This window comes from Ranitomeya variabilis, chromosome 8 (genome assembly GCF_051348905.1).
Source record: "Ranitomeya variabilis isolate aRanVar5 chromosome 8, aRanVar5.hap1, whole genome shotgun sequence".
Taxonomy (NCBI): Eukaryota; Metazoa; Chordata; class Amphibia; order Anura; family Dendrobatidae; genus Ranitomeya; species Ranitomeya variabilis.
The window spans coordinates 195,521,601-195,547,971 of record NC_135239.1 but is presented as its reverse complement, the minus strand read 5'-3'; the positions used below and the strand labels follow the sequence as shown (position 1 = coordinate 195,547,971).

At 46.3% G+C, this 26,371-nt stretch overlaps 1 protein-coding gene across 4 annotated transcripts in view; it reads right to left on the bottom strand.

The window, feature by feature from the left end:
- Positions 1–26,371, bottom strand: part of ATXN7 (ataxin 7) — a 106,658-nt gene that overhangs the window by 38,578 nt on the left and 41,709 nt on the right. For 3 of the 4 annotated variants that reach the window (XM_077275895.1, XM_077275892.1, XM_077275894.1), the window contains exons 3-4: positions 18,994–19,185; positions 18,854–18,919 (exon numbers count right to left, since the gene is read on the bottom strand). In XM_077275895.1, the coding sequence (XP_077132010.1) occupies positions 18,854–18,919; positions 18,994–19,177 (250 nt within the window). In that variant the 5' untranslated portion in view covers positions 19,178–19,185. Of the gene's footprint in view, positions 1–18,853; positions 18,920–18,993; positions 19,186–19,344; positions 19,484–26,371 lie in introns of those variants that run through there. The other variant, XM_077275896.1, reaches the window with a different exon arrangement.

Below are 26,371 nucleotides of genomic sequence, written 5' to 3'. Positions count from 1 at the left end.
CGTTAAAAGTAACTTATTCCTCAGCGCCGCTTTTTAACGGTGCTGAAAAAAATAAGGGTATAACCCCCCCCCCCCCCCCGAGTGTCAGAAAATCTCAAGGGTCTTGGCTACTGGGGGTAGCTGAGGCCCTAGAGAACATGATTTGGATCATTTTTTACCATCCCCGGTGTTGCAATTGCTGTTGTTCACTGAATAATGGCAACCGCAAACAAAACAAAAAAAAAATCAGATTTCCCATTTATTTCTCTCTCTTCTGATATGATCTAGCATACCAGAGAACCCCGGGTTGGGGCTAGGGCTGTGTTAGTGTTGGAGTTAGAATTGGGGGCACAACAATTAAAAGTTTGAAAGTTGCAAAATTTTCAAAATTTTTGCCAAATTTCTGGGGTTTTTTTTTCAATAAATAAACGCAAGTATTAGCGAAGAAATTTTACCACTATCACGAAGTACAATATGTCACCAAAAACCAATCTCAGAATCATTGGGATCCATTGAAGCGTTCCAGAGCTATAACCTCCTAAAGTGACAGTGGTCAGAATTGTAAAAATTGGCTTGGTCACAGATAACCACAGAAGAGTTGAAGACCACACCAAGGTATCTAACAAGATTAGAGCTATATAAAAGGAAGAAGGGGCTGTATCTCAGGAATGAAGAGGAGCAGAAACAAAAGAAAAACAACGCCGGATTCAGGAGAACGGCAGCATTTACGCCTGGTAAAAAAAATAATGCATAATTAATGTAAAAGCATAGGTCCTATGTAAATCCAGCCTGCTTGGCCATTTTTGGAACTCTTATAGAAGTTAATGGAGAAAGACAACCCATTCATACTCTTCATCCATAGTGGTACTAGACAGGACCCCTTTACTCAGGATAAGTACCGGTCTTAGAAGTGGGCCTCTCATCCATTAGACATTTACAGCACATCCTTATGGGAGGGGAATACCCTTTTAAGCCCTCCCAACCAGGGCTGTGGAGTCGGAGCCCATTTTGGTGGAGTCGGAGTCAAGGAAATTGAGGAGTCGAAGGTTTGGCTGTGGAGTAGGAAGGAATTGGTGCTTGTTTTAAGAATACAAAAGAACCTTTCTGGAAATAGTGGACCTTCTACAGTCGCCGTTCTAAAAAAAAAAAAAAAAAAAAAAAAGGATTACTATAAAAGAGGACTGTCCCTAATCAACGGAAAGGATCCACAGCCGCAAGGCCACTATTAGGAAGTGTGAATGGGTCTGTGCACCACAGAGGCACTCAAGATCTATACCACTGACGGAAACAGTGGTCGGACCCCACAATATTGCCCTTTATATATATTGCACCACGGCATTTGCATTTATCCATAAAAGACCCTTAATCTAATTTTTTTTCTTTTATAGACGTTTAGGGCACAACTAGGAAAAAAACAACAAAAAAAACAAAGTACATTCAGCAACAAACACAAAATGATCTGCAAGGTCCGATGAACAGGAAACTGAACGTATTTGTTATTTGCAATGGGACTCATTGTGGTTATGATATCCAATCCCCCCGATGATTGGAGAAATAAAACTGCAGCAGGGACCCCCGAGCTGAAGACTTGACTGTGGTAAATAGGTCACTTGCACATGCCAAGTGCTTGTGGTTTAGCAATACAGGAACTTTATGAAGTCCTTTGGGTCTACGAGCCATTTTCTACTTTTTGCCTGTGGTCACACTGGATATCTCATCAATTAAACCTACATCCACACGAGGAGAACGTAATGTGTAGGAGATTTATTTTACAAAGAAAAATGGAACATAAGACATACGTTACAAAGAATATATACATACACACACACAAACACTTTACAACCAAAATGGTCCAGGACAACGTTTAGGTGAAGGTGTCTGCACATTAAAGGGGTAGTCTGGTGATAACTTATGGATCGGTGGGTGTCCAACCGCTGGGACTCACACCGATCAGTAAGTTATTACCTATTCCGTGGCTAACTAAGAAATGTATCCATCAAGCATGCGCTTCTCAACGCCTTGTTCTTGTCAGTCTACATCGTCGGTTGTCAAAACGCGCGTCGGGGTGGATGTGACTCAGGAAAGGGAGTCTCTTTACAACTGTAAGCCCCTAAACTACTTTGTTAATGAAATGGTGAGCTCTACAAGCAGACATTCACCTATATTTGGATATTTATTATATTGGTTTAATTATCTTTGTTATGTCCTGTATTACATCTACTGTATGTATGAATCTCCATACCTTTATAGCACTACATATATTTGATAGGGTCATTTGTATATCTTAATTGTCTTGCACTAGACCCTGTATGTGGTAACATTACTGTGCAGCAGCACTTTATTAACTATTGAGTTACTCAATTGTGGGACTACGATTTTTGCAATAGCACCTTATGCATATCCCTTTGTCCATATTACCTATACATCATACTTATATGGGACGTGTATTGGGCAATTCTCAATAAGGTCTGTGTGTATGGAGCTATCACTTTTGACTTCAATTACATTCCTTTTTTCCTGTGGACAATGGTCAAGGGGTGAGCGCCCCTTGTTTTTAGATTGATTTGGGATCTTCTTGTTGTCACCTGATTTAAATTAAATTAAATAGGATTATGGTTCACCTACTTTCATATACTGGGACTTTATGGTTGGTTCCCTTTGTCTCTTGCAATCTACAAGTAGCAGAAGATGGGAGCAGAGGGGGTAACACGGATTAGTGATCGCCCACCATCTTGTCATTGGCCAGGATAGATACCTAGTCTACAGCATGGTTTTTCGACATGGTTGCAGAAGCTCAGGTCCCCAATTGTCACTGGGGAGAAGACAGAAGTGTTTCATAACCGCTTCTGCCATCTCTTTTCCATGCTCGATGTGGAAATGCTTTTTAATTACATTAAGAAATAGACTTAGAAATGTTGCAGATGCTTGTCCGATCCAAATACATGTGGAAACATTCTGAAGACAAAAAGAAGCTTCCGCTCATCCAAAAATGAGGCGAATAGCTCAACCCCCTACGACAAGAGTTTTTTTTGTAAGTATCTATAACAAAAGAACATCTATGTAATTTAATGCCATAATTAGGAGGGGTCATTAATATAATAATCTAGGAAAATTCCTTTAAATCATACGGATAGTGAAAGATTGTCACGTGTTGTAACTTTGTAAAGTCTTGCTATTGAAAGCTCAGCCATTTCAGCTGCAAAATGTTCCTTCAACCTATAAGGTGACCTTGAAATTTACCATGCCCGATCAATCTTTCCCCGTGACGTCTGCTGTCCGGGAAGGGTCAGGACACCAGCAAAATCATAAAGTTCATCTGATGTCTTTCCAACGTGTATGGGCTCCTTAATTCTCGGACAGGCAGTTGTTCTCCTTCGGTCAGGTTCCAGATGAAGATGGAGCCTGGTCCCGGCCACGATCTACAAGCCTAAAGTCTCGCATTACACTAGAGACTTAATCCTGCTGTAATCACAGGACTTTTTTTTAGCTAGTAATTGTGAAGCAGGGAGAAAGTAAAGGGACTGCAGTAATTTCAGTATCTTCTATTCTTCTCTATATTAAACTGAATGCAGCCTGCAAGTGGATAAAGCTAAGAAAAACAACATAACGCGCTAATAGTTTAAAATTCTAGGTTAAAAACCCACTAGTCTGGTCAGTAAATCGGACCAGAACAGCGCATGTTGCGATTTTTTCCACGCATTTTAGAAGTGGCTGTCCAGTAGTGGAAAACCGCCGTAAAAAAAAGGTGGCCCTCAAGATAACTATAAATGTTGCATACGGTGGGAAAAAAGTCAACTACATCCAAAGTGTGAAATAAATGGTACAAAAATAAGAATATAAAAAAACTCACTGATTGAAGAGCATTTCATATATTCCTACATCCAACATTTGGATAAATACACACACACACACACACACACACACACACACACTAGACACACAAAGTTGTGTGAAAAAGTGTTTGCCCCTTCCTGATTTCCTATTATTTGGCATGTTTGTCACACGTAAAGTGTTTCAGACAGAACCAATGTAAATATTAGACAAAGATAACACAAGTAAACGCAAAATGCAGTTTTTAAAATCGAAGGTCTTTATTACTAAAGGGAAAAGAAATCCAAACCTACAAGCCCTGTGTGAATAAGTGATTACCCCCCCCAAAAAAAAAAGAAATATATATATAACCAAATAAAAACATAAATTAACTGGTTTATGACATCTTTGGAAAGTGGAATTCAAACTCCCTAGCCACGCACAGGCCTGATTACTGCCACACCTGTTCTCAATCAAGAAATCACTTAAATAGGACCTGCCAGAAAAAGTGACCAAAAGTTCCTCAAGAGCTAGACATGATGACGCGATCCAAAGAAATTCTGGAACAAATGAGACACAAAGTAATTGAGATCTTTCAGTCTGGGAAAGGATTTAAAACCAATTCTAAAGCTTTGGGACACCAGCAAACCGCAGTGAGAGCCATTATCCACAAATGGTGAAAACATGGAACAGAAGTGAACCTTCCCAGGAGTGGCTGGCTGACCAAAATTACCCCGAGAGTGCAGCGACAACTCACGCAAGAGGTCACAAAAGACCACACAAAAACATCCAAAGAACTGTAGGCCTCACTTGCCTCAGTTAAAGTCAGTGTTCATGACTCCACGATAAGAGACTGTGCAAAAATGGCCTGCATGTTCCAAGATGAAAATCACTGCAGAGCAATAAAAACATAAAGGTTCATCTCAGTTATGCCAGAAAACATCTTGATGATCCCCAAGACTTTTGGAAGAATACTCTGTGGACTGACGAGACAAAAGTTGAACTTTTTGGAAGGTGTATGTCCCATTACATCTGGCGTAGAAGTAACACATCATTTCAGAAAAGGAACGTCATACCAACAGTAAAATATGGTGATGGCAGTGTGATGGTCTGGGGCTGTTTTGCTGCTTCAGGACCTGGAAGACCTGCACTCTACCAAAAAATCCTGAAGGAGAATGTCGGGCCATCTGTTCGTGACCTCAAGCCGAAGCGCACTTGGGTTATGCAGTAGCACAATGATCCAAGTAACTCTCTTCTGATTGGTCTCCCTCTTTCCAAACTTTCTCCTGTCCAATCCATCTTGAATGCGGTAGCCAGAGTCATATTTCTGTCCAGCCGCTTCACCAATGCCTCCATCTTGTGCCAGTCATTACACTGGCTACCCATTCGCTACAGGGTCCAGTATAAACTCCTCTCTCACCCACAAAGCTCTCCACAGTTCTGCACTGCCTTATAGCTCCTCTCTCATCTCTGTCTATCGCCCTACACGTGCCCTCCGTTCTACAAACGACCTAAGGCTAACATCCCCCGTAATCCGAACCTCGCACCTCCGTCTCCAAGACTTCTCTCGTGCTGCGCCAGCTCTCTGGAATGCACTTCCCCAGATGATCAGACTGATACCTAGCCCCGACCTATTCAAGAGCGCTTTAAAAACCCATCTCTTCAAACAAGCCTACCACATCAACTACTCAGTAAACTAACTTTGCCCTGTTCCCTCCTTCCAAATATTACTCTGAATCTGCACCCTACTATTCATCTGTCTCCACAACCTCCATGCACACGATAACTGCACTTGATACTTGACTATTGCACTTAAACACACGGGCTGATGACCGGATCATGCAGCTTTGTATAAAAATCCCTATTTATTATAATTGCCAGACCTGAAATAACGAGCACTTTTCACCTATTGTGTCCCCCCATTTCCTTGTAGATTGTAAGCTTGTGAGCAGGGACCTCACTCCTAAGGTCACTGTTTAAATTGTCTTAACTCGTACCGAATTTATTGTTTGTACAGGTCCCCGCTTAATTGTAAAGCGCTGCGGAATATGTTGGTGCTATATAAATAAAAATTATTATTATTATCCAAAACACTCCAGCAAGTCCACCTCTGAATGGCTCAGGAAAAACAAAATTAAGACTTTGGAGTGGCCTAATCAAAGTCCTGACCTTAATCCAATTGAGATGCTGTGGCATGACCTTAAAAAGGTGGTTCATGCTCGGAAACCCTCCAATGTGACTGAATTACAACAATTCTGCAAAGATGAGTGGGCCAAAATTCCTCCAGAGCGTTGTAAAACACTCATTGCCAGTTATCGCAAATGCTTAATTGCAGTTGTTGCTGCTAAGGGCGTCCCAACCAGTTATAAGGTTAGGGGGCAATCACTTAACACATGCCCTGTAGGTTTGGATTTCTTTTTCCTTTAATAACGACCTTCATTTAAAAACTGCATTTTTTGGTTACTTGTATTATCTTTGTCTGGTATTGTATTAAATTTGTTTGGTGACCTGAGACATTTAAGTGTGACAAGCATGCAAAAGAATAGGAAATCAGGAAGGGGCAAATACTTTTTCACACAACTGTATATATAAGTATGTGAACATACGTGTGTGTGTGTACACACACACACACACACACACACACACACACGTGAAAATCCCAAATGGTCTCCTCAAAAAGTATCCGACTCCACTCTTAAGCATGCATTCACATGGTCTCTTTGGTGTCAGTTTGTAATATATGGTGCGAAAGTTCTTGGTATACAAGACAAACATATCTAAAGTTGATTAGGTGAAGAGTGACCCCAATGAAATTCCCTTTTTCAATGCACCTGGAAGAAGCCGTCTGACACCAACCCAGTGCACCTGGAAGAAGCCGTCTGACACCAACCCAGTGCACCTGGAAAAAGAAGTCTGACACCAACCCAGTACACCTGGAAGAAGCCATCTGACACCAACCCAGTACACCTGGAAGGAACCATCTGACACCAACCCAGTGCACCTGGAAGAAGCCGTCTGACACCAAACCAGTGCACTTGGAAGAAGCCGTCTGACACTCCCCAGTGCACCTGGAAGAAGCCGTCTGACACTCCCCACTGCACCTGGAAGAAGCCGTCTGACACTCCCCACTGCACCTGGAAGAAGCCGCCTGACACTCCCCAGTGCACCTGGAAGAAGCCGCCTGACACTCCCCAGTGCACCTGGAAGAAGCCGCCTGACACTCCCCAGTGCACCTGGAAGAAGCCGCCTGATACTCCCCAGTGCACCTGGAAGAAGCCGCCTGACACTCCCCAGTGCACCTGGAAGAAGCCGCCTGACACTCCCCAGTGCACCTGGAAGAAGCCGCCTGACACTCCCCAGTGCACCTGGAAGAAGCCGCCTGACACTCCCCACTGCACCTGGAAGAAGCCGCCTGACACTCCCCACTGCACCTGGAAGAAGCCGCCTGACACTCCCCAGTGCACCTGGAAGAAGCCGCCTGACACTCCCCAGTGCACCTGGAAGAAGCCGCCTGACACTCCCCACTGCACCTGGAAGAAGCCGCCTGACACTCCCCACTGCACCTGGAAGAAGCCGCCTGACACTCCCCACTGCACCTGGAAGAAGCCGCCTGACACTCCCCACTGCACCTGGAAGAAGCCGCCTGACACTCCCCACTGCACCTGGAAGAAGCCGCCTGACACTCCCCAGTGCACCTGGAAGAAGCTGTCTGGCACCAACCAGTGCACCTGGAAGAAGCCGTCTGGTACCAACCCAGTGCACCTGGAAGAAGCAGTCTGACACCAACCAGTGCACCTAAAAGAAGCCGTCTGGCACCAACCAGTGCACCTAAAAGAAGCCGTCTGACACAAACCCAGTGCACCTGGAAGAAACCGTCTGACACCTTCCCCAGAGCACTTGCAGCCTGATTTGCATACGACACTTCCACATTAGACTTTATCATAACTTGCACGACTTATTTCCACAAAAAAAGGGTAATATTTTAATTGGAGGACAATCGTAGACACAGGAAACTTCCATACATAAAACTGTTCCCTTTAAATGCACCCTTAATAATGATACTAATCCAGCAAGCAGCAATCTGTTCTCGCTGAAGGCAGGTACAGATGTACGCATGCAAATTATAACCGCGTAACCCCGGCCTAAGCTATTGACGGCATACGCGTGTTACACAGCGTTCAACGCGGAGGAAGAAGTGACAGAAATGTTCTCTCTAATACCCCAGCCGCGGCTGCTTAACACCGAGCCAATAATGATGTGCTTTAATATTGACACTAAAAAGGCCGTCTCTCATGGCAAGTCCCAGGAAAGTCGCCTTTAGATCCAGCCATCAGGCTGCGGAGCGATAATTGCATGAGACAGTGTCACAGACCACAGTGGAGCAATCCGAACGGAGACGGAAGAAAGACTTTGACAATATGCTGGGGGCTACGAGAGCAGATTCTACGGCTTATTGAAAAGGACCGAACTACGCATTAGCTCGGCTTATAATAAAGAAGCAATTAGCTGAAGATCTGGCCGGAGTGTGGCCTGATTTCTTGGCTTTGTACTGGCAGCCACAAAAGCCGCACGTTACTTGGGCGCAAAATGAAGATGAAGAATCGAAGTCCTGCTTCTCCACTTTGCTTTCCCTTTTTAAGCAGGGGTGTCCTTGTCGCCTGTCAGCTGCCATCGTATAACATTCGGATTTGTATTCCAAACACGGCGGCTAGTGCAAGTCAATGTCTCACTGGCCTCCAGCCACAAGACAGCACGCATTAATGTGAAAGAGCTCGGAGGAGTCTACAAGGCTTAGGAGTAAGAAAAAAAATAATTAGTAAACAGAACTTGGGTCCTTCACTTGTTTAAAAAAAAAAAAAGACTTTCTCGGAGGACTGGGTGCCGGCCAATAGAGCAGCTTATATGGTCATTGCCCTTTTAACAAACTTTGCAAATAAAAAAAATATAAGAAACTTTGTAATATATCTTATCTGATAAATATGCTTCATTATCCACTAATGAGCCACGTCTCCCCCCCCGCCCACTTCCTGAACTCATCATCCACTCTGGAAGAAAAAAAAAAAACAACAGCAAACAGCTAAAGTCAGCCTTGCTCAAGACAGGACAGGATAGATGGCCAGGGTCACTGAGAGATCAGATTAAAGCTGCCTTCTAAAGTCTATAAAGAAGGGTGGAGAAAGAAGAGGTATCGCTGCAGCTTTCTAGTAGATGCTTATCTCACCCCAGTGCTGGATTCACAGCTACGCTGCTCAGTAGTTCTATATTATTATTATTATTGTACATGTTTATAGCGCCATTTATTCCATGGCGCTTTACATGATGTACTCCATGCTGTTGCTGCTTTTGAACATGGCTACAAAGAGACAGGAGAGTAGGAATCCCTGGTGCTTAATTCACAGCTACACTGCTCAGGTTTTGAACATGGCTACAAAGAGTCAGGAGCAGGAATCCCTGGTGCTTGATTCATGGCTACACTGCTCAGTAGTTCTATATGATGTACTCCATGCTGTTGCTGCTTTTGAACATGGCTACAAAAAGGCAGGAGAGTAGGGATCCCTGGTGCCTAATCCACAGCTACAATGATCAGCAGTTCTGTATGATGTCCTCCATGCTATTGCTGCTTTTGAACATGGTTATAAAGAGACAGGAGAGCAAGAATCATTGGTGCTAGGTTCACAGCTACACTGCTCAGTAGTTCTATATGCTGCACTCCATGCTGTTGATGCTTTTGAACATGGCTATAGAGACAGGAGAGCAAGAATCCTTGGTGCTAGATTCACAGCTACACTGCTCAGTAGTTCTATGATATCCTCCATGCTGTTGCTGCTTTTAAGCAGGACTACAAAGGGACAGGAGAGCAGGAATCCCTCATTATTGTGCTGAGCTAGAAGACACCCACTAGCTCAGAGACAACCAAAACTTACAAGATCCAAGTCATATAATGGCCAGATTAAAGTGTTATTCCTCATGTAGACACCTCACAGCTTATTCTGAAGAACCACCTAAAATCACAGGTAGTCTCGGGTGCAGACATCCAACTTTTCCAGACTTCACTGTGTAATAAAAAGTTATGCAATCTTCCAAAACACTTTCTGTATCAGTTCCTTGAACTTTTCAATATCTCCACTTGCTACTATTCAGTATAAATCACACGTAGGATCTGTACGTTCTTTTGTAAGAGAATCTGCTGCAAAAATCTGGGAAGCGCAATTATCTTTAGTGATTAATTGCAATTTAGGAGCCTGAATTATGGACGTATATATGCACTAGAAAAAATGTTTTCAAACCTGCACCACAAATCTTCATGTCCCTGGGGCAACGTCCAACACAAACCCTAGTTATAATGTCCAGACAAAGCCGATATGGCATGTGTAAGTGCTCACAAGCCAAACGTTAGCGTAATGATGGTAATAACGGCAACATGGAATTGCCCTTCGGTGTCCACCGCGTGAATATATCCATTGTGCTGTAAGCGGCTTCCATAAAATAATTCCAATCACACCGTCGTTACAACTATGGCAGCACACATAAAAACGGATACGCTGTGAGAGAACGCGCTTATCGCTTCCGTAGCTTTAACTGGGAAATACTGATGCAAAATTCTGACCTATGATTAAGGTCTAGGATATCCATTAAATAAGTATGGCAAGCACCGAAGATAAAATCCAAACTTTATTCTACAAGTAAACACACAGCCGTGCACGGGCAAAAGACGTCCTCCACCGTGAGCACGATGGCGGTTTTACACATAACGTGACGCTTCTTCAAAAAAAAATATTCAAAAATGAGATGTGAAACGGCTCTCGTGCAGACAGTGGACAACACCTTTTGCCCATGAGGTTTTTGACGTGGATATTTCCAGGTTGAAGAGTTTTGCCTTATTTTACATGCATGGAGCGTTTTTTGCATTTTTTTTTTATTTATTCAGTGGTGAAAATGTGGAGCCACGACCCATTCCTGCGGCCATGACGGAGAGGATGTCCGTGGCTCTTGTTCTGATTAGCCAGTCTGGTGGAACGTCACCTGTGCGTCACGATGCCACGATAACGTCGGCTAACCAACAGAAGAGCTGTAGTCACCGTTCGGTAAGAGTCGGTACTCCATCTCCCATTCCATCGAACATGACAGCGTAAATTTTCACCAACTTTACTTTAAACGAGACCCTGAGGTCAGAATACACCACTGAGTATTTCCCCTGTAACTGCGACAGATATAGAAGCCCGAGTTACAGGGAAAAACAGCTCTGAAGATGTGATATACCCAACGCTGGGTCTAGCGATCACACAATTCCTGGGACTAACTGAGGCAGCTAGGCATCAGCCATTTTCTCTGGACACCCACTTTTCTCAGATCACAAGTCAACTGACCCCACAATCTTCCATTTAGACCAGCAGCATTTTTTATGGAAGTCTGTTGCACAGCACAGCACCTTGCAGGGGACAAATCCATTAATACCTTTAGTGTCCAAATGCCAGAAATTGTTCTTTATTCAAATATGACAATGATGGCCATGTCCCCTATAAGGTGCTACGCTTGATTTAAACAGTCATGTTGTGCGGACTCCTTTTTTTCCCCTCATGATGGGTGTTTCAGGACCACACCGCTCCCCTGCCTCCTGCTTGCACTCTTGATAACTGACAGTTTCGACCGCACCTCCGGCCCGAACTGTGCCTTCTCGCATGCTACAAGCAGATACAGACTCTGCAGCATTGGAGAAAAGAAGGGGGTGCTCAAGCTGGTTTCAAAGCAGTGCTTGCAAGCTCATTAGCAAAGAGCTTGTGAGTGCTGCACTCCATACCCACACTGCAGAGATTGCCAGTAATCTAGGCAACGAGCAGAAAACAACATTAAAAATCTTTCCAATTTTGAGAACGGAGAGGATTTTTAATAAGTAAATTGCAAAGTTGCTCTGGTTTACAAGCACCTTGCCATTGTACTCATTAAAGTTGATGAGAATTACCCCTTAAAGTAATCTGTTAACGTAACCTGATAAGCACAATGAAAACTTGGGTGAAAGTGTCACACTCAAAAGTGATACCGTGACAGAGGGGGAGGAAGTCCGCTCCCAGGACTGAAGCGAATAAACAAAGTGGTGTGGTTTCAGAGTCACCACAATGGCAGAAAACAGTTTCCTTCTAGACATGGTCACACCTCACCAGCCTGTGTACATAGTGGTCTTATATTCTTAGGGGTATACCCACCTTATACAGGTATATCTGACAGGAAGGGGGCTGCATGGCTAACACCCTCACTATTAAGACCAAGAAAAGACACAGCAACACGTCTGCGTGTTGCCATACAATCCCATGTACACAGCAGATTAGATTTTCAGCCTGGCCTCTTGTACCACTGGAGGTGCGGCCTGTACGGCCCTCCCCGCGCAGCATGTGCGGCCCTCCCCGCGCAGCATGTGCGGCCCTCCCCGCGCAGCATGTGCGGCCCTCCCCGCGCAGCATGTGCGGCCCTCCCCGCGCAGCATGTGCGGCCCTCCCCGCGCAGCATGTGCGGCCCTCCCCGCGCAGCATGTGCGGCCCTCCCCGCGCAGCATGTACGGCCCTCCCCGCGCAGCATGTACGGCCCTCCCCGCGCAGCATGTACGGCCCTCCCCGCGCAGCATGTACGGCCCTCCCCGCGCAGCATGTACGGCCCTCCCGGCGAAACATGTACAGCGAGCAGTTGATTGCTTAGGAAGATCAGAAGTGTTCTATTCAGCTGCAGGACTTTGAAACATGCTGCAAATCAGTGCTAGTAACTCGTGGAATCTCAGGGCAAGATCCCAAGTAGCAAAAACATGGTAAATCCACTGGATTTTACAGTCCCCGCATTGTGCATAAGATTTTAATTAACCTGCTGCGCAGCATATCCACAGCAAAAACTTACCGAGAGCCGTGGGTTTGAGATTTGCAGCAGGTCTTTGTATTATGGGGCAAAAAAAAAAACAGCGACAGGATGAGCTGCAGAATGACCTATACACTGCTAACGGTGAAACTTTGCAGCATAAATAGACATGCTTTGGAGTTAAAATATGTGCCACAGGCCAATTATAGCAGAGATTCTTCATCGATTTTTTTTTTCTGGCTTTCTGGATGAGATTTCGTAAAATCTCACCAACTTTGTTGATGCTGCAGATTTTCCAACTCATGTCATATGTATATCGTCACCATATATTTGAGGATTGGTGATGTTAATCCTGAACTGTGAGATGCACGGTTGTAGTGTTCCCTGGTGGAAAGCAATTTGATAAAAAGAGGGTGCAAGTTATCCATCCAAAGGTCTGAAAGATGTAGCTCTAACTTCTGGGACCCTCACCGATCTCCAGAATGAACGGAAAGGTGGTTGCACGTGCTCCCTGCCATGGAAGTGATGATCATCGTCAAGAACACTTGCTCAGTTGTTTCCAAACTCTCCAAAAGGAATGGAGAAAACGGCACACATGTAGTCTCCTCTCTATTCATTGTCCTCCTAGATGTATTGACCAACTCACCAGATGAGCCGGGAGTCGGGGGGCTACTAACGGGAACAGAGCCATTACAATGGCCAATCCAGACCATTAAAACACCATCAACTGGCGAAACACAAGATCATGGAACATCGATTTAACGTTGCGACGTCCTGTCGATAATAATTATCAACAGGACGTGGCGTTGAAAATGCGATATTTTGTGGGCACAGAATGATTACATAATGATAATTATTAAGCCAGCTTGCAAATCATTGTATCCTGCATATTAGCATTTTGTTCAGTCTTTTAGTTCGGGGTGACGTGTTTGGAACGCTCGTTTCTGGATTATTGGCTCATCTAATTGGGCCATCAGGCTGGGACAGGTACAGGTTTTCCTCTAGCACGTACTTTAATCAGAAAAATGAACTGGAAACTGATTGCACTTCAATATATATATATATATATATATATATATATATATATATATATATATATATATATATATATATATATATATATATATATATATATATATATATATATACATACATACATACATACATACATATATATACATATACATACACACAACTCATTTGAGGATCGCACTCGTGTTCCGTCGATTCATGTGTCATCAGTCCTAAAGAAATCAATCCTGATGAGTAATTCTGCAAAAACCCCGGGTGTAGAGCTGACTGCACACTAATTATGCCCTTACGTGCCAGCCAGTCTGTAGACTACATGGGTGGAAGACCTGCCGACATTGCCCATAAGATCAGCGGAGATGTGTACATTCTGCCCCGACAGCGGCACTGCCCGATTTCTTGACTTGGGGACACAATCTGTTAACGTCGATTGTACGAGGGAATAAGCAAGGTCCTGATCCTAAAACAAGACAGCTGTCTACCCCCCGTTTATTCTTCAACAGCAGCATCGGACTAAGGCCATGTATTAAAACCTAACACAGGAATGGCAGAAAGATGGCACATGAGGATATAGAAAAGATGATGCAAACGTTGCACCTGAACAGCGAGAGGCGAAAATCACCAAGCAGGTGTCTAACCACAGAGCAAACAGCTAAAAAGAGATGAAGTTCAGGTCAGGTCACGGAGGCAGGAGACGTCATCACAGCGCACCATGACCGTGTCATCTCCCAGACATCAAGCCCCTCCGGTGACACTTTCCTACAAGTTTCCGTCACTTCTTAGGCTACGTTCACATTTGCGTTGTGCGCCGCATGCGTCCTTTTTTTGATTGATTTTGGACGCAAAAATGCAACTTGCTGCGTCCTCTGCGCCCGGACGTGTGCGCCGCAGTGACGCATGCGGCGAAAAACGCAAGTGCGACGCATGTCCATGCGCCCCCATGTTAAATATAGGGGCGCATGATGCATGCGGCGACGCTGCGGCGCCCGACGCTGCGGCGCAGACCGCAAATGTGAACGTAGACTTACAAGGTTGCATAGAGGTGAAATAGCAATCGCTCATCAATGCGGACATTGCTTATCCGTCACATGGCCGCTGCTCCTTAAATCGGATCGGTCACACACTTCACTATGCAATCTGCATTCATCAGACTGATCTCAAACCTGATGAGGCTGGTGTGCTTACTTAAAAAAAATCCATGTCAGAAAGTCTTTATTTTATTGAGTCGCTGTACTCCTAAAATATTCATGGTTATACAGCCATTCTGACAGATTTTTCAAAGTATGTACACCAGCCTCATCAGGACTAAGAGATCTGTTTAATAAAATGTCCATTTTGTCATCTACATCGGCTGCTGACGTGCTGTCACTGAGGCAGTGATGGAGACTCAGCACTGGACCAAGATGGGCGAGGACCGGCTGTTCCTATTATTATTAGCACAGGCTCTGACGGCGTGCAGAATGCTAGAGAGAGGAGACCCCTTTAATACTGAGAGACTATCACGACTTCAGGCAGCATGACCACACCAGAGAAATAAGCAATGGCAGGATCCCTTTAATCACGGGATTGGAGAAGAGAGGACAGATTACTGGCCACTTTTTCCCCTTTTGTTACAACACAACAATGTAGCAACAAGGAGTTCTGCGGAGTCACATGTCTGCGGAATGGGCCCTGATTGGGCGAAATATTTCCACTGCTCAGTAATAAGATGAGGGGGCGTCTCAGAGGGGTTATCGCATTGGGCTATACTGGGGGAACGCAGGTGTAGTTTTGATATAGTGGAGGGGGGAGGCAGTTTTGATAATATATGGTGTGGGTCAGGCAGGTATAGCTACATGGGGGTCTGATAATATATAGAGGGGAGCACAGGTGAAGTTACTTCAGGGGGCACATGGGGACAGTTCCAATATAGGGAAATGCACGGGCAGTTCTAATATGGGGGGAGACGGACAGACACAGGGAAGGTCCTGATATCAGGGGACACCACTGCTATTGGGGGAACACAAGGGCAACATGGGCAGTTCTGATATTGGGGCAGTCAGGGGCAATACTGATATCGGGGGACACCCCTGATAATGGGGGAACACAAGGGTAGCTCTGATATTGGGGGGCACACAGGGGCAGTTCTGATATCAGGGCAGTCAGGGGCAATACTGATGTCAGGGGGCACAGAATGGCAATATTGATATTGGGGGGGGGAGCGCTGCTCCGATAGCAGGGGGCACATAGGGCTGCTCTAATACCAGGGGGCACACAGGGACTGTTCTAATACAGATGGAATGCAGTGCAGTCCCGATACCGTGGGTCACACCGGGCTTCTCCGATACCAGGCAGGGAGACTTGGGCTCTCCAATACCGGGGCGGGAATATGGCTCCTCTGATACCGGGATCACACAGGGTTTTTCTGATACCAAGGTGGGGGATGGGGGACACAGGGCTTCTCCAATAACGGGGATGGGGGTCACACAAGGCTTTAATGATACGAACGTGGAGGGGGGCACCCATGGCTCTGGGAGGCGCACACAGGGTTATTCCGATACTGGGGGAGGGGGGCACGGAGGGCTGCTCTGATACCAGGGGGCATGCAGAGACTCTTCTGATACCAGGGTTCTTCTGATAACGGGGCATTCCTGAAATGGGGGCACACAGGTCAGTCCTGATACTGGGGTGGGGGGTGGGCACACGGAGACTGTTCTGATACCGAGGCGCACATAAGGCAGTAGTAAAATCGGAGGGGGGGCACACAGTTCAGTCCTAAGGCTATGTGCACACGCTGTGGATTACTCTGCAGATTTTTCTGGACTGATTTTGGTAAATCCACAGGTAATCAGCACTGTGGATTTCCTGTGGTTTTTTTTTGCGGATTTCACCTGCGGTTTTACACATGCGGATTCCTATTATGGAGCAGGTGTAAACCGTTGCGGAATCTGAACAAAGAATTGACATGCTGCGGAATAAATAAACAACTCTGCGTTTCCGCGCGTTTTTTTCCGCAGGATGTGCACTGCGGATTTTGTTTTCCATAGGTTTACATGGTACTGTAAACTCAGCGAAACTGCTGCGAATCTGCAGCAAAATCCGCAACGTGTGCACATACCCTTACACCAGGGGGCACACGGGGAGTGTTATGATAACGATGCGCACAGAGAGCAGTCCCAATATTGAGGGGGAAGGGTGGCATACAGGGCTGTCCTGATACCGGGAGGGGGGCACACGATTACTGTTCTGATACTGGGGGAAACGCAGGGTCATCATGATACCGGGGGGGAACGTAGGGCCGTCCCGACACCGGGGGGGGGGGGGTTTGGGCACGCACGGCCGCTCCGATAAATGGGGGGGGGGGGGGGGGGGGGTGCACGCACGGCCGTCCCGATACCGGGGGGAAGGGCACGCACAGCCATCCTTATGCCGGGAGTCACATAGGGCCGTCCTCACACCGGGGGCACACAGGGCAGCCCTGATACCGGGGGGGGGGGGGGGGATGGGGGGTCGTGGACGACACACAGGGCCGACCTCATAACAGGGGGCACACAGGGCCGTCCTGATACCGGGTGGCACACAGGGCCGTCCTGATACCGGGTGGCACACAGGGCCGTCCTGATACCGGGTGGCACACAGGGCCGTCCTGATACCGGGTGGCACACAGGGCCGTCCTGATACCGGGTGGCACACAGGGCCGTCCTGATACCGGGTGGCACACAGGGCCGTCCTGATACCGGGTGGCACACAGGGCCGTCCTGATACCGGGTGGCACACAGGGCCGTCCTGATACCGGGTGGCACACAGGGCCGTCCTGATACCGGGTGGCACACAGGGCCGTCCTGATACCGGGTGGCACACAGGGCCGTCCTGATACCGGGTGGCACACAGGGCCGTCCTGATACCGGGTGGCACACAGGGCCGTCCTGATACCGGGTGGCACACAGGGCCGTCCTGATACCGGGTGGCACACAGGGCCGTCCTGATACCGGGTGGCACACAGGGCCGTCCTGATACCGGGTGGCACACAGGGCCGTCCTGATACCGGGTGGCACACAGGGCCGTCCTGATACCGGGTGGCACACAGGGCCGTCCTGATACCGGGTGGCACACAGGGCCGTCCTGATACCGGGTGGCACACAGGGCCGTCCTGATACCGGGTGGCACACAGGGCCGTCCTGATACCGGGTGGCACACAGGGCCGTCCTGATACCGGGTGGCACACAGGGCCGTCCTGATACCGGGTGGCACACAGGGCCGTCCTGATACCGGGTGGCACACAGGGCCGTCCTGATACCGGGTGGCACACAGGGCCGTCCTGATACCGGGTGGCACACAGGGCCGTCCTGATACCGGGTGGCACACAGGGCCGTCCTGATACCGGGTGGCACACAGGGCCGTCCTGATACCGGGTGGCACACAGGGCAGCCCTGATACTGGGGGGCACACAGGGCAGCCATGATACCGGGGGCACACAGAGCAGCTCTGATACCGGGGGGCACACAGGGCAGCCCTGATACCGGGGGGCACACAGGGCCGTCCTGATACCGGGGGGCACACAGGGCCGTCCTGATACCGGGTGGCAAAAATGGCCGTCCTGATACCGGGGGGCACACAGGGCAGCCCTGATACTGGGGGGCACACAGGGCAGCCCTGATACTGGGGGGCACACAGGGCAGCCCTGATACTGGGGGGCACACAGGGCAGCCCTGATACTGGGGGGCACACAGGGCAGCCCTGATACTGGGGGGCACACAGGGCAGCCCTGATACCGGGGGCACACAGGGCAGCCCTGATACCGGGGGCACACAGGGCAGCCCTGATACCGGGGGGCACACAGGGCCATCCCCATACTGGGGGCACACAGGGCAGCCCTGATATTGGGGGGCACGCAAGGCCGTCCTCATACTGGGGGGCACACAGGGCCGTCCTCATACCAGGGGCACACAGGGCAGCCTTGATACCGAGGGGCACACCGGGCCGTCCTCATACTGGGGGGCACACCGGGCCGTCCTCATACTGGGGGGCACACCGGGCCGTCCTCATACTGGGGGGCACACAGGGCCGTCCTCATACTGGGGGGCACACAGGGCCGTCCTCATACCGGGGGCACACAGGGCAGCCTTGATACCGGGGGGCACACAGGGCCGTCCTCATACTGGGGGGCACACCGGGCCGTCCTCATACTGGGGGCACACAGGTGCAGGCACACACTCACCCTCCTTGCTGAGTCTCATGGCTTCCCGTTTCTTGTCGCTGCTCTCCTTGTAACTTTCGGCCGGCTCTGTGGGGATGCAGCAGAGGAGCCGGTCAGTGTCAGGTCCCGTCCTCCCGTCCCCCCCGGTGCCCAGCACTCACCGTCGTGCAGCCTGGCGGCGTCCAGCCAGTGTAGCCAGGGCTGCCCCAGCATGGCTCCGGGACTGGGCAGGGCCGCCGCCGCCGTCGCGCTGTCCCCGTGCTGCTGCTGCTGCCGCCGTTGCTGCGGCCGGGCCCCCGCTCTGCGCTGCTCCCCTCTGACGTCATCCTCGGGCCGCTCCGACATTCTTTTTGCTACAATGTAAGAAGAAAGTGGTGAGTGACGGCGGCAGGAGGCGGCCCCGGTACCGGCGCTGGGGTCAGCCCTCCCTCCGGCAACAAAGGGTTAAACACGTGCAGTGTACGGCGCCACAGCCGCCGGCGGAGACATTAGCGACCCCCCGCCTCGATTACCGCTCAGTGCCGGCTGTTAGGTGAGGGTCCCGGCCCCCTGGGGGCCACAGCGCGTCATTCCGACCCCCAATATCCCCCGTGTGACCTGCCGGGGATTCCGGAGGCCAGAGCGGAATTACAGGTCTTCCTTCACCCGGCTCGTCCCTCCCAGCCCCCGCCCTCCTGACAGGAACTTCCCGCACACTGCCCGGAACATGTATATATAATGTGCGGGGTGTGAGGAGACGTGTGTACATGTGTATATACTATATATACTGCACGGAACATGTATATATAATGTGCGGGGTGTGAGGAGACGTGTGTACATGTGTATATACTATATATACACTGCACGGAACATGTATATGTAATGTGCGGGGTGTGAGGAGACGTGTGTACATGTGTATATACTATATATACAGCACGGAACATGTATATGTAATGTGCGGGGTGTGAGGAGACGTGTGTACATGTGTATATACTATATATACACTGCACGGAACATGTATATGTAATGTGCGGGGTGTGAGGAGACGTGTGTACATGTGTATATACTATATATACTGCACGGAACATGTATATATAATGTGCGGGGTGTGAGGAGACGTGTGTACATGTGTATATACTATATATACTGCCCGGAACATGTATATGTAATGTGCGGGGTGTGAGGAGACGTGTGTACATGTGTATATACTATATATACTGCACGGAACATGTATATATAATGTGCGGGGTGTGAGGAGACGTGTGTACATGTGTATATACTATATATACTGCCCGGAACATGTATATATAATGTGCGGGGTGTGAGGAGACGTGTGTACATGTGTATATACTATATATACTGCCCGGAACATGTATAATGTGCGGGGTGTGAGGAGACGTGTGTACATGTGTATATACTATATATACTGCCCGGAACATGTATATATAATGTGCGGGGTGTGAGGAGACGTGTGTACATGTGTATATACTATATATACTGCCCGGAACATGTATATGTAATGTGCGGGGTGTGAGGAGACGTGTGTACATGTGTATATACTATATATACTGCACGGAACATGTATATATAATGTGCGGGGTGTGAGGAGACGTGTGTACATGTGTATATACTATATATACTGCCCGGAACATGTATAATGTGCGGGGTGTGAGGAGACGTGTGTACATGTGTATATACTATATATACTGCCCGGAACATGTATATATAATGTGCGGGGTGTGAGGAGACGTGTGTACATGTGTATATACTATATATACTGCCCGGAACATGTATATGTAATGTGCGAGGTGTGAGGAGACGTGTGTACATGTGTGTATACTATATATACTGCACGGAACATGTATATATAATGTGCGAGGTGTGAGGAGACGTGTGTACATGTGTGTATACTATATATACTGCACGGAACATGTATATATAATGTGCGAGGTGTGAGGAGACGTGTGTACATGTGTATATACTATATATACAGCCCAGAACATGTATATATAATGTGCGGGGTGTGAGGAGACGTGCGTACATGTGTATATACTATATATACTGCACGGAACATGTATATATAATGTGCGGGGTGTGAGGAGACGTGTGTACATGTGTATATACTATATATACTGCCCGGAACATGTATATATAATGTGCGGGGTGTGAGGAGACGTGTGTGCATGTGTATATACTATATATACTGCCCGGAACATGTATATATAATGTGCGGGGTGTGAGGAGACGTGTGTACATGTGTATATACTATATATACTGCACGGAACATGTATATATAATGTGCGGGGTGTGAGGAGACGTGTGTACATGTGTATATACTATATATACTGCCCGGAACATGTATATATAATGTGCGGGGTGTGAGGAGACGTGTGTACATGTGTATATACTATATATACTGCCCGGAACATGTATATATAATGTGCGGGGTGTGAGGAGACGTGTGTACATGTGTGTATACTATATATACTGCCCGGAACATGTATATATAATGTGCGGGGTGTGAGGAGACGTGTGTACATGTGTGTATACTATATATACTGCCCGGAACATGTATATATAATGTGCGGGGTGTGAGGAGACGTGTGTACATGTGTATATACTATATATACTGCCCGGAACATGTATATATAATGTGCGGGGTGTGAGGAGACGTGTGTACATGTGTATATACTATATATACTGCCCGGAACATGTATATATAATGTGCGGGGTGTGAGGAGACGTGTGTGCATGTGTATATACTATATATACTGCACGGAACATGTATATATAATGTGCGGGGTGTGAGGAGACGTGTGTACATGTGTATATACTATATATACTGCCCGGAACATGTATATATAATGTGCGGGGTGTGAGGAGACGTGTGTACATGTGTATATACTATATATACTGCCCGGAACATGTATATATAATGTGCGGGGTGTGAGGAGACGTGTGTACATGTGTGTATACTATATATACTGCCCGGAACATGTATATATAATGTGCGGGGTGTGAGGAGACGTGTGTACATGTGTATATACTATATATACTGCACGGAACATGTATATATAATGTGCGGGGTGTGAGGAGACGTGTGTACATGTGTGTATACTATATATACTGCACGGAACATGTATATATAATGTGCGGGGTGTGAGGAGACGTGTGTACATGTGTATATACTATATATACTGCCCGGAACATGTATATATAATGTGCGGGGTGTGAGGAGACGTGTGTACATGTGTATATACTATATATACTGCCCGGAACATGTATATATAATGTGCGGGGTGTGAGGAGACGTGTGTACATGTGTATATACTATATATACTGCCCGGAACATGTATATATAATGTGCGGGGTGTGAGGAGACGTGTGTACATGTGTATATACTATATATACTGCCCGGAACATGTATATATAATGTGCGGGGTGTGAGGAGACGTGTGTACATGTGTATATACTATATATACTGCCCGGAACATGTATATATAATGTGCGGGGTGTGAGGAGACGTGTGTACATGTGTGTATACTATATATACTGCCCGGAACATGTATATATAATGTGCGGGGTGTGAGGAGACGTGTGTACATGTGTGTATACTATATATACTGCACGGAACATGTATATATAATGTGCGGGGTGTGAGGAGACGTGTGTACATGTGTGTATACTATATATACTGCACGGAACATGTATATATAATGTGCGGGGTGTGAGGAGACGTGTGTACATGTGTGTATACTATATATACTGCACGGAACATGTATATATAATGTGCGGGGTGTGAGAAGACGTGTGTACATGTGTATATACTATATATACTGCACGGAACATGTATATATAATGTGCGGGGTGTGAGGAGACGTGTGTACATGTGTATATACTATATATACTGCCCGGAACATGTATATATAATGTGCGGGGTGTGAGGAGACGTGTGTACATGTGTATATACTATATATACTGCCCGGAACATGTATATATAATGTGCGGGGTGTGAGGAGACGTGTGTACATGTGTATATACTATATATACTGCCCGGAACATGTATATATAATGTGCGGGGGTGTGAGGAGACGTGTGTACATGTGTATATACTATATATACTGCCCGGAACATGTATATATAATGTGCGGGGTGTGAGGAGACGTGTGTACATGTGTATATACTATATATACTGCCCGGAACATGTATATATAATGTGCGGGGTGTGAGGAGACGTGTGTACATGTGTGTATACTATATATACTGCACGGAACATGTATATATAATGTGCGGGGTGTGAGAAGACGTGTGTACATGTGTATATACTATATATACTGCACGGAACATGTATATATAATGTGCGGGGTGTGAGGAGACGTGTGTGCATGTGTATATACTATATATACTGCACGGAACATGTATATGTAATGTGCGGGGTGTGAGGAGACGTGTGTACATGTGTATATACTATATATACTGCACGGAACATGTATATATAATGTGCGGGGTGTGAGGAGACGTGTGTACATGTATATATACTATATATACTGCACGGAACATGTATATATAATGTGCGAGGTGTGAGGAGACGTGTGTACATGTGTATATACTATATATACTGCACGGAACATGTATATGTAATGTGCGGGGTGTGAGGAGACGTGTGTACATGTGTATATACTATATATACAGCACGGAACATGTATATATAATGTGCGGGGTGTGAGGAGACGTGTGTACATGTGTATATACTATATATACTGCACGGAACATGTATATATAATGTGCGGGGTGTGAGGAGACGTGTGTACATGTGTACATACTATATATACTGCACGGAACATGTATATGTAATGTGCGGGGTGTGAGGAGACGTGTGTACATGTGTATATACTATATATACTGCACGAAACATGTATATATAATGTGCGGGGTGTGAGGAGACGTGTGTACATGTGTATATACTATATATACTGCCCGGAATATGTATATATAATGTGCGGGGTGTGAGGAGACGTGTGTACATGTGTATATACTATATATACAGCCCGGAACATGTATATATAATGTGCGGGGTGTGAGGAGACGTGTGTACATGTGTATATACTATATATACTGCACGGAACATGTATATATAATGTGCGGGGTGTGAGGAGACGTGAGTACATGTGTATATACTATATATACAGCACGGAACATGTATATATAATGTGCGGGGTGTGAGGAGACTGTACATGTGTATATACTATATATACTGCACGGAACATGTATATATAATGTGCGGGGTGTGAGGAGACGTGTGTACATGTGTATATACTATATATACTGCACGGAACATGTATATATAATGTGCGGGGTGTGAGGAGACGTGAGTACATGTGTATATACTATATATACAGCACGGAACATGTATATATAATGTGCGGGGTGTGAGGAGACGTGTGTACATGTGTATATACTATATATACTGCACGGAACATGTATATATAATGTGCGGGGTGTGAGGAGACGTGTGTACATGTGTATATACTATATATACTGCACGGAACATGTATATGTAATGTGCGGGGTGTGAGGAGACGTGTGTACATGTGTATATACTATATATACTGCACGGAACATGTATATATAATGTGCGGGGTGTGAGGAGACGTGTGTACATGTGTATATACTATATATACTGCACGGAACATGTATATATAATGTGCGGGGTGTGAGGAGACGTGTGTACATGTGTATATACTATATATACTGCACGGAACATGTATATATAATGTGCGGGGTGTGAGGAGACGTGTGTTCATGTGTATATACTATATATATACTGCACGGAACATGTATATATAATGTGCGGGGTGTGAGGAGACGTCTGTACATGTGTATATACTATATACACTGCACGGAACATGTATATATAATGTGCGAGGTGTGAGGAGACGTGTGTACATGTGTATATACTATATATACTGCCCGGAACATGTATATATAATGTGCGGGGTGTGAGGAGACGTCTGTACATGTGTATATACTATATATACTGCCCGGAACATGTATATATAATGTGCGAGGTGTGAGGAGACGTGTGTACATGTGTATATACTGCACGGAACATGTATATATAATGTGCGGGGTGTGAGGAGACGTGTGTACATGTGTATATACTGCACGGAACATGTATATATAATGTGCGGGGTGTGAGGAGACGTGTGTACATGTGTATATACTATATATACTGCACGGAACATGTATATGTAATGTGCGGGGTGTGAGGAGACGTGTGTACATGTGTATATACTATATATACAGCACGGAACATGTATATATAATGTGCGGGGTGTGAGGAGACGTGTGTACATGTGTATATACTATATATACTGCACGGAACATGTATATATAATGTGCGGGGTGTGAGGAGACGTGTGTACATGTGTACATACTATATATACTGCACGGAACATGTATATGTAATGTGCGGGGTGTGAGGAGACGTGTGTACATGTGTATATACTATATATACTGCCCGGAATATGTATATATAATGTGCGGGGTGTGAGGAGACGTGTGTACATGTGTATATACTATATATACAGCCCGGAACATGTATATATAATGTGCGGGGTGTGAGGAGACGTGTGTACATGTGTATATACTATATATACAGCCCGGAACATGTATATATAATGTGCGGGGTGTGAGGAGACGTGAGTACATGTGTATATACTATATATACAGCACGGAACATGTATATATAATGTGCGGGGTGTGAGGAGACTGTACATGTGTATATACTATATATACTGCACGGAACATGTATATATAATGTGCGGGGTGTGAGGAGACGTGTGTACATGTGTATATACTATATATACTGCACGGAACATGTATATATAATGTGCGGGGTGTGAGGAGACGTGAGTACATGTGTATATACTATATATACAGCACGGAACATGTATATATAATGTGCGGGGTGTGAGGAGACGTGTGTACATGTGTATATACTATATATACTGCACGGAACATGTATATGTAATGTGCGGGGTGTGAGGAGACGTGTGTACATGTGTATATACTATATATACTGCACGGAACATGTATATGTAATGTGCGGGGTGTGAGGAGACGTGTGTACATGTGTATATACTATATATACTGCACGGAACATGTATATATAATGTGCGGGGTGTGAGGAGACGTGTGTACATGTGTATATACTATATATACTGCACGGAACATGTATATATAATGTGCGGGGTGTGAGGAGACGTGTGTTCATGTGTATATACTATATATATACTGCACGGAACATGTATATATAATGTGCGGGGTGTGAGGAGACGTCTGTACATGTGTATATACTATATACACTGCACGGAACATGTATATATAATGTGCGAGGTGTGAGGAGACGTGTGTACATGTGTATATACTATATATACTGCCCGGAACATGTATATATAATGTGCGGGGTGTGAGGAGACGTCTGTACATGTGTATATACTATATATACTGCCCGGAACATGTATATATAATGTGCGAGGTGTGAGGAGACGTGTGTAC